At 40.5% G+C, this 10,340-nt stretch overlaps 1 protein-coding gene across 1 annotated transcript; it reads right to left on the bottom strand.

Annotated features, from left to right (window-relative positions):
* Positions 1 to 700: 700 nt before the first annotated feature.
* LOC125881037 (retinol dehydrogenase 13-like) lies at positions 701 to 6,476 on the bottom strand. The gene is made up of 7 exons (XM_049563945.1): positions 6,315 to 6,476; positions 4,301 to 4,419; positions 4,035 to 4,190; positions 3,823 to 3,927; positions 3,479 to 3,691; positions 3,262 to 3,363; positions 701 to 1,206 (listed from the first exon to the last, which is right to left on the bottom strand). The coding sequence occupies exons 1-7, from the start codon at positions 6,377 to 6,379 to the stop codon at positions 884 to 886; spliced, it is 1,083 nt and encodes a 360-aa protein (XP_049419902.1). The 5' UTR covers positions 6,380 to 6,476; the 3' UTR covers positions 701 to 883.
* Between the last annotated feature and the right edge of the window lie 3,864 nt (positions 6,477 to 10,340).

The following is a 10,340-nucleotide window of genomic DNA, read 5'->3' as shown; positions in this document are numbered from 1 at the left end:
CTAACGTTAACATGTAGCGTTAGCGTAAAGCAGTGTTCTCTTCAGCACTGTTTAAAATTACAATGTGTAATGGTTGAAGGCTGCCAGATACTTATCGTCATGGATTTTCAGGCAGTTGTTTCGATTTTACTTGGTATCTATCACATATATAAACCAAGAGATGTGTAAAGGAGCTGGATACAGTGTTGAAGGGTGGGCCTTTTTTCATTCCTATGACAGTTGCTCAGTGGTACATAAAGCCAGAAACAGTTTGACTAATGAAAAAAAAAATTCCTGGATCTTCTGCATCCATGTTACCAAAGAGCAAATGTCTAAGTGTTTCCTTTAAACCCACCTCCAAGCCTCTGGTCTCAGGATATATCTAAAAAAATAAATAAATGAATAAAAACAAAAAATCTACTAATTAATAGACATATCTTTTACAATTCATGTATATGAAGTACTAAGTAGTGACTCAAGTCCAAGTCAGGTGACTCGAGTCCACACCTCTGCTAAAACGTCACTGAATGTCAATGCTGAATCATCCCTGAATGATGACGACGCTTATCTGATGTCACCGCACCCCGCTCAGAGTTAGGTCATAAACCCCTGAGTGTATTAAAGTGAGTAAGAGAGTGTTTGTTTCTAAATTCAACTTTAAATGCTATACTTCCTTTAAAATGCTCCCGTTTTACTTAAAAAAACGAGTCAGAGTCCGCCGTCAAAGGTTGACATGTTTTACAGAAAATATCCTGATGCAGGAACATAAAGGCATGAACAAAAGCCTGCCTTTACACAGACAACCAGACTCACAGCCTCAGACGGTTAATTGTTCCAACAAGCCTGGCACAGCTAAAGCCATAAAGGTCCATTATTCCCTGCTGGCCCAGAGGCCAGAGCGGCCCTACTGCCCCACAGCACTGACAGCTGGTCCTGGACCCTGTCCTTGTCTCTGTGCTGGGATAGTCTCTGCAGCTTTGCTCTGGACCTCTGTTGGTGGGTTTGTGTTGCCAGACTGTCCTTCCTCCTCCAGACCCACCAGCCTGCTGCTGACCTCCCACAGCCTGCGAGCTGCGTCCTCATCCAGGGCCTGGGGCGCCGGTTCTTTCTCTGTCATCACATCATAGTACCTTCCCGTCACCCCCTCCATCTCCTCGGACACTGCCAGGTAGACGCTGGGCTGGGCCCCCAGCTCTGGGCTCTTAACCAACAGGGAGAAAAAGGGACCTGTAGGGGGGGTTGATGGAGACTTCAGGTTTGGTTTTAAACTCGGCAGGAATGTTTTAACCATCTTTCACATCAGAATACAAGTACTTTATCAAATGAATCAGCCAGTGTCAAGTACCAGTCCAACTACTCAACTACTTAATGGAATCATGTTGTTGTCTGAGTCACGTTAAGAAATTAAACACTTACATGAATGCGCACCAACTGAGTTTACTCATATCCGAATCTGGCAACGTTGCATTGTAGATTTTTATTATCTTCTTCACTGATTGTAAATGAGCTCAATAACAAACACTGTTTCCACACAGTGGAGGATTTTTATTACCCATGAGTGCATGTAATTAAAAAAAATACTCATTGCTGAACAAAAATAAAAAACATACATTTAGTGATCCCCAGAATGAGTAACAAGAAGCTGTATCACATTAGCACTGGTGGACTTTGATTTCAGATTTCAAAGGTTTTATTTGAATATATATGTAAGATAATTTGACAGCTGCGATAGAGACTCCTCAGCTCTGATTAGTTGGTTTTGATGTCTCATGTACTTCTTTCAGAATGAAATGACAATTTCAACTTCCATCCATCCAAAAACATCCATTTTCGTAAACGCTTATCCTCGAGGGTCGCGGGGGGACTGGAGCCTATCCCAGCTGACATTGGGGGAGAGGCGGGGTACTCCATGGACAGGTCGCCAGACTGTCACAGGGCTGACACATAGAGACAGACAACCATTCACACTCACATTCACACCTACGGACAATTTAGAGTCACCAATTAACCTGCATGTCTTTGGACTGTGGGAGGAAGCCGGAGTACCCATACACACATGCACTTACATGGATGCACGGCCGGACCAGCTTGCCGCAACAAACCACAGAGAAAATAGTGGTTTGCTGCTGCATTAATGCTCTAAACATCCCATACAGAACCATCCATCCATTTTCATCCGCTTATCTGAAGCCAGGTTGCAGGGGCAGCAGGCCAAGCAAGGCAACCCAGACGTTCCTCTCCCTAGCTCCTCCTGGGGGACCCCAAGGTGTTCCCAGGCCAGATGAGATATGTAATCCCTCCAGTGTCTTCTGGGTCTGCCCTGGGGCCTCCTACCAGTGGGACATGCCTGGGGCACCTCTAACAGGAGGCGCCCAGGAGGAATCCTGATCAGATGCCTGAACCACCTCAACTGACCCCTTTAGACGCGAAGGAGCAGCGGCTCTACTCCAAGCACCCACCATACGTCCGAGCTCCTTACCCTATCTCTAAGGCTGAGCCCAGCCACCCCACGGAGGAAACTCATTTCGGCTTCTTGTATCCGTGACCTCATTCTTCCAGTCACTACCCAGAGCTCATGACCATAGAGGAGAGTTGGGACGTAGATGGACCAGTAAATTGAAAGCTTCATCTTCCAGCTCAGCTCCCTCTTCACCATGCCAGTCCGGCGCAACACCTGCATCACTGCAGAGGCTGCACCATACTGCCGATCCATCTAACGCTCATTCTAACCTAATTCATGAACAAGACCCCGAGATACTTCAACTCCTTTGCTTGAGAATGGCACACAGAACCTTTAAGATTATTATGAATGAAACTACACTAACAACAGGATATAAAGCAGTAGCTTCATCTCAACCGACTGTAACAGTAAAATGCTTCTTACTCATTGTGCATCATTAATAATAATCCAACAATAAAATATACACTGACAGTCACAGGAGCTATTTTTCCTCATTAAGTACTTTTATTTTTGATACTTATGTGACTTAAAGCACCATTTTCAAAGTGTCTGATTTAGCATTCCACAATGTGGATCTGACCACTGCTTTACTTTAATACTTTAGTTGTCATTCTCTTCACTTCTGTTTTCAGAGTTAGAAAGTTTAAGTGCTCTGGATAAGAAACTTTTCATTCTAAAAATGCCCTCACTTCATGTTTATTTATACAGACCTACAAGTTGACAAGAATAGAACATGCACTAAGCTAATTGTTGCACAGCATTAGGTAAGCATTTATTGATTTCTCTAAATTCAGAATCCAATAAGGAAGCAGGATACTCACTGAGCACAGAGCTCGAGAACTGCGATTGGTGCAGACCCGTGTGCCTCCCGAGCTCCGTGGCAACAACGCCTGGGTGCACAGCATTCACCGTGACTCCTGTGCCTGTTATACACACAGCTTTGTTTAAAAATACATATCCAATGGCCAATTACAAACAAGAACATAGGCCGTACTCCCTCCCACACATGCCCACATATGCAACAGCCAGTAGACTTGCCTTGTAATCGCTTGGCGAGCTCTCTGGTGAACAGAACATTGGCAAGCTTGCTCTGACAATACGCCTGCTTGGTATCAAACTTCTTCTTCTCCCAGTTCAGGTCCTCGAAGTCAATCTTTCCAACGATGTGGGCGAGTGAGGCCAGGTTGATCACTCTGCTGGGGGCGGACTCTTTCAACTTATCAAGCAGAAGATTTGTCAACAAGAAGTGGCCTGGAGGAAGACAGAAACTCTCAGAATCAGGTAGTGATGGAGCGAAGGAGACTTTATCAGAATGTAAAGATAATTTAGATCGATTTTCTTAGAGAGAGTTTCATTTAGATGTTAGATATTCATTCAAGTACCTAAGTGGTTAACTCCAAACTGCATGTCGAAGCCATCCTCTGTCTTCCCTGCTGGACATCTCATGACTCCTGCATTATTTATCAGTACGTCCACTTGCCTCTCCTCTATAAGACAATAAAGATCATGCTTCAGAACTCTTACTATATGTGCTTTATTTCTATAACTCGCCGCATAACTGGAGAAGTGACCGTGACATGTCTCGTTTCCTCACCTTGTCTGATTCTCTCTGCAAACTCTCGGATGGATTTCACAGAAGCCAGGTCGAGGTGACACGCGTAAACGTTAGGATTCAGTGTCTTCCCTCGAATCTCTTTCGCAGCTGCCTCGCACTTCTCCTTGTCACGACATCCCATAATGATCCGACCCCCTGGCGATGGCGAAATGGGAAAAGGAGCGTGTCACTGAGAGCAAAAAACTACTAAAGATTTCATGAAATGTGTCTTTTTGCACCAAATCACGGTCAGATTTTCTCCACACCTCTCTTGGCCAGTTCTCTGGCAGTCTCCTTCCCGATGCCTGTGTTGGCTCCTGTTATAACCACAGTCTTCCCATTAATGGTAGCCTTACTGGGACACCGACCTCCAGTCACATGGTTCCTATGAGAAGAATTAAAGTTCACTGCTGTCTTGTTAAGGCACTTGAGACTGTGACAACCAGGCTTAATGGATTTCTCTTAATCTAATGCAAAATATTGCTTGCTTGGCTCTAACTGAACCTGGACTTTTTCTGTCTTGTCCACTTTGCGCCACAAAAAAATATAGTTTCATACATGTGTACATTACATAACAGCCCCAAAAGCTCACCAAATACGCAGCTCAATGCATTTATTCAGGAAGACGCTTAGCTGCACGTTAGAAAGCTCCTGCTACAGGTCTACATCACTTTTAATCCTTGAAAAAATACTTAACCCCCTAAATGATCATTTGTATATCAATAACTCATCCCGTGTTGTGTTAAATCTGTAAAAAATCTTTGTTTTTCTCACATGCCTCCGCTGAATGAAAATCAAAGTCTCATTTATCCAGCCGTATGCTCAGTACTTGCCAAACAGACAACTAAAAAAGAAACTCCTCTACATCTTTAAAGCCAGACTCCATTGACAAAAGCAGTAATTTTACCTCACTGAACACAGGAGCTGCTGGTCTACCGCAGCCTCAATTAGTGTTACTGTGTGACTTTGTTGTTTTAAAGGGTTAGCTCGGATTAAGCAAAGCCACACAATAACACCAACAAACTCCAGATCGAGGCGGTGGTGGACCAGCAGCACCTGTGTTCAGTGTGGTTAAATTATTGCTTTTGTCAGTGGGGTCTGGCTTTGAGGAGAACACAGGAAAGCTTCACTTTTAGTTCAGAAAGAGCTCCGTCTCTGGGGCGTCGGTGGCTTAGTGGTAGAGTAGGCGCCCCATGTACAAGGCTGTTGCCGCAGCGGCCCAGGTTCGACTCCAGACTGTGGCCCTTTGCTGCATGTCAATTCCCATCTCTCTCCCCCCTTCACGCTTGTCTGTCCTATCAATTAAAGGCCGAAATGCCCCAAAAAATACCTTTTAAAAAAAAAAAGAAAGAGCTCCCTGTGTGGGAAGTACTGAGCCACACGACTGGATAAATGTGACTTGGATTATGCAGCATGAGTTGTATGAGAGTTTATAGACTGTTTTGATGTAGTTTTACTGTTGTTAAACGTGAACCCCTTTAACTGCATGTGAGAAAAACAAAGTTGTCCTCACGCATTCAACATAACATAGGGTAAGCAGCTGATATAAAAATGGTCATGGTCATCTGCAACACAGCCACAGAGCTCTGGGGGCCCTCAAAAGCTGCTGTTTTAAATAAGCATAAACTGGTTTGTGCTAATTAATTTGTTTGGGAATATGCGGCACTAAATCACAATATAAACTGATATAATAAGTGGCTCAGTTATTTGGAGCCAGGTTTGTAATTACATGATGTCACCGAGCAGTCTCAGCTACATAAATGAAAACACCTGTGTGGGTTGACTGTAGTTTCGTAGGGCCTTTAAAGTGGGTCCTGCTTTTGATTCAGCCTTAAACTTTTGGACTTGATGTTTGGCAAAGTGCATTTTGTCCTGGACTTAACTAAAGTTCACACCAGCCTAATAAATTGTAAATGAATGAACAGTGTGTCATTAATATTCTTATAATCTATTTAATCCAATACAGTCAGTCTTTTAGAAATACTTTCTTTGTGACTGAGCCAAGGAGACTGTACTTTGTGGGGTTGTTATACTGGACTGTACTATGGCAGTTCAGTGCTGTCCCCTTACTATGAAGTAACAAGGTTTTAAACTACCACTCTATGACAGCCTCAGCAACAGTTTAAATGTATATTCTATGTATCAAATACAGGCGTCCAACACGTCTGAGCTTAATATAATTTTCTTATCAGCAGCAAATGTGACACACACAGTATAAAACATACTGTTACACCATGATACAGTGGCCTTATGTCATACTATATCATCATTTTTACTCACTTCAGTAAAACTGCAGCTCCAAACACTGTCCCAAAAACAGAAACCGGTAAAATATATCTGCTCATGACTCTAAAATAACGCTGACGGTTAAATATAGCATCAAAAATGATTTTAACACCGTTTTCACAGCTGATATGACAACACTACAGCCGGGTAACACAAGGTTACACGCGCCTGTTTTTAGCGTCATCAACAGAAACTAACCAACCGCGAGGAACCACAGAGCGCAACAGCATTGTGGGAAATGAAGTCTCAATTAAATACACATCCAACACGTCCAAAACATAGACTGTATAAAGATTTTTTTGGAGTATTGGTGCATAAAATTAACATATTAATAATACCATATAAGGAGAAAATTAAATTAACAATAACATAAATATAGAACAAAATAATAATAAATTATAATGAGAAATTATAGTTTCAGATATGAAATGCGACTCAGAGTGCTTCACAAAGAGAGGGGGAAAAATGTATAAAAGCATATAAAGGTGGACGAAGCAATAAAATAAAGAACGTTGTTATGAGAATCAGAAGGCACAATAAATTAGATAAAACACCAAAATATTCAAATACCAAAACCCAGAGACATATAATAACAATCTACAACCTATGCATTAATATCAGAAGAAAATTACAATTAAAAGATCTTAAAATAAACAGCATTCAATATAAATATGGAATTATTGTTAATACATAATAAATATTATAAATATAATATTATATTAGACTGGCTCTAGAGCTTGTTTGTGGGTGCAGTTTATTGAATTCTGTCCATTTTTATGAATTTCTTTCTGAAAGTCTTTTATATATATATATTTTATATTTTCCATTTATTATATTGTAGTTTTGTACATAGATGATTGTTGTTTTCGTGCGGTATGCTATGGACCTTTCTCTGTGTCCTTAATAGAGTCATTATTATTATTATTATTATTATTATTATATTATAAATATAAATAATACTATTTCAAATATATATATAATATATAATTATAAAATAATTGCTCAGTTTTTCACAGTGGTAGTTATGTGAAGAAATATGGAACATATTCTCCAAGGAATGTGCTAAAATTCACACTATGAAAAAAACCCACTGTTGCATGCGGTATGTGAACAACTTAGGCTGATGCTGTGAGAATATGATTTTATTTATATAGAGAGAGCACCGATCTATCTACAGTTATTTCTGGTGGTTGCTTTTTTTTTATGGGGGGGGGCAACGTTAAACCAACCCGATTTTTCAGTTGCAGTTGTTGAATTTGGTTTTTGTTAGATGTCCCTGTGATCACATATTGGAAATAAAATACCATGAGAAAAAATAAAATTGGGTGGGTGGGGGTGTTATGGGAGAATTTGGAGTTAGCAGAGAAGAAGAGGACTACATGATTCAGTGGGAGAGGGTGATGTGGCTGTCACTGCTTATTCTGTGTTTGAATTGTGAGAAAAAACGATGCGAAATGACTTTGCTGTTATGAATGCAATTGCAAAGTCATTCTATCTTTGGGGAGCCAAGTGAGACTGAGAGAGTGAAAGCGGCAGAGTGAGGAGAGAGCTGAAGTAAGAGCCAGAGAGGAGCTGCCGGAGGGTCACCAATGCCTGGTGTGAGGTGTAATGGTTGGTTAAAGCTCTGTATGCTAGCAGCATGCTTTTGAATTCAATATTCAACTTTTTTCTCTGCCTAAATGTTACTCTGCATGTTCTCTAAAATGAAAAAATCCCCTTTCTGTTCATAGTTTAGGTACCTGCTGTTTAGAAGTAGATTTGGATTGTTTCTCTGCACAAAGCAGTGTTTGGAATATTGACAGGGGAAAGTTTTTGAAAGTAAATACGCCCACTGCTAGTCTATTTAAAGACACTCTATACTGTACTTCCCTCCAACTTATCCTAATGATGAAATAATCTATGACAAATGTAACTCTCACAAGAATCATTTACTCAGTAATTAACAGACAACGTGATTAAGATTTATGGCGTACCCTCACAGTAAAGCACAGGCCACTTTCATGACTGTAAATGTGGGTGATAACAGTTTGTCTGCACATGAAGACAAACACATTAACTTCTTTATACTTGTTGGTGCTGTACAGTGACATACAGTAGTCATCATGGGCCCCAGTGCACATCTGTCTGATGGGCCCTAGTGCCAGATATTGCATTGAAACAGCTAGGTATACTTTATAGTATCGTCACATAATCTAAATACAGACTTGACGTTGGACAACTTCAACATACATATTACCAATCATCACTGCAAATCTGTATATGGCAAAAAAATACCAAATATATTACTAAATTATTCATTAAATGGATTTGTTAAATCATTTACTTATAGTTTATGTAAAAAAAAGATTAAAAAAAAAAAAGGACATTGGTGGAGATGGGTTTGCCTTCTCCAGGGCATATACAGCTTGTATTTTAACCTGTGGTCTCCTTTGAACACAGGCATATTTCTAAGGTGGCAAGTTTAATCACTCACAAGGGCCCATTCTCTGCTCAAGAGAGAGCAGGTCCTCCAAACACTCTCTCTACAGGCTCCCCTACCCCCATGGGCCCCACTGCAATCGCACTACCTGCACTGTCTATTTACACCCTATGTACTGTATCCTTTTGATCACGTTTTATCTTTTAGTCCTAACCTCGTTCTCAAAAAAGAGCTTTTAAAGTTTCTGTACGTAACTTTATAAAAACAATCCCAGAGGAAACACTGGCATATGAAATTTAATGTGATATTGTGGTTTTAGCTGACTAATGTTAGCTAACGTTAGCTTGCTTTCTAATATGGATGAATTGCTAGCTAGTTAATGTGGCAAAATACTGTACTGAGTGGATGACGTCAGCTAATTCATCCAGACTCCCAGGCTAGTTTGTAAGTTAAAAGGGCAGCCATAAGCTAATTGTGACCTTAGCTAAGGTTAGCCAATGAGCTGTAAAGCTACGCAGCATGGATCTGTTGTTTGTTGCTTTGTGACATCAGCTGATAAAGTAATTTGCACGCTAGTTAGTAGCCTATCATGGGTTGGGGAGAAAAGTTATTTTAAATATGATTGTAATTTATTTTCTAGTATTCTACCTCAGTGGTTTTCAAACTTTATATCTGTACACATTAGCTTCTATAACATGTCACTCTAATTATGACATAAATGTTTATTTTTATTTAGGCCTACTAATTTAAAATAACAATTGACAAACAACTATTACTCATGAAATATTTCAATATTTGATTCAAGAATCTATTTTAAACTAAATAACAAAGATAATGTGATGTGTCACACACTTAACATTCCCATGCATGAATGGCGGCACATGGTTCCCCATGAAAGTTTTTTAAGATTAAATTATATTAGAGTAAATTCAATTCAATGTTTAAGTAGAGTTTGTCTTTTTATTAGGAAATGAGTGCTCACAACATACTGATACAGTCCATTAAAAATTCACTCACAACGTTTTGTATAGGCCTAGTTGAACATTGCAGTAATAATGTGTGGTTATCACAAAATCCCATGGCACACTTGGATTTGCATCACGGCACACCAGTGTGCTGCGGCAAAACATTTGAGAGCCACTGTTCTATCAACATGATGCCAATCAATCATGGTCAATCTCTTGTTTGTAAATGCTGTGGCAGATACCCAGGTGCTCGCTTGCGGCCACCGAGGACGCTAACTGCAGCTGACTAAACAGCCTCAGAGAGCAGTGTCACAAATAACAAGGATTTTCTGAAAGTTACATATAAAAGCTTTGAGTCCACAAACTTTAAGAGACCCTGTTCGGCTTGAGGCCCATCCCATCACTATAACACTGCAGTTTATAGGGCAGCTAGGACACAAAGTAAACTCTGCATGAAGATGAATTTGAGAACAGTGGAAAAACAAGGCCACCCGCTTGCAACAAGATGTGGAAAACTTGAGGTGACACATAAAAAGTAAAAACTAGGACGTGAGTCTGGTGTCTGAACACGGAGAGAGGAGGAGCGGCAATGCTCTATTTGTTCACAGCTCAGAGGTGTTTCCCCCTGGTGTGTTT

Source organism: Epinephelus fuscoguttatus, linkage group LG20 (genome assembly GCF_011397635.1).
Source record: "Epinephelus fuscoguttatus linkage group LG20, E.fuscoguttatus.final_Chr_v1".
NCBI classification, from domain to species: Eukaryota; Metazoa; Chordata; class Actinopteri; order Perciformes; family Serranidae; genus Epinephelus; species Epinephelus fuscoguttatus.
The sequence above is the reverse complement of the archived record's forward strand: the minus strand, read 5'-3'. Positions and strand labels throughout refer to the sequence as shown.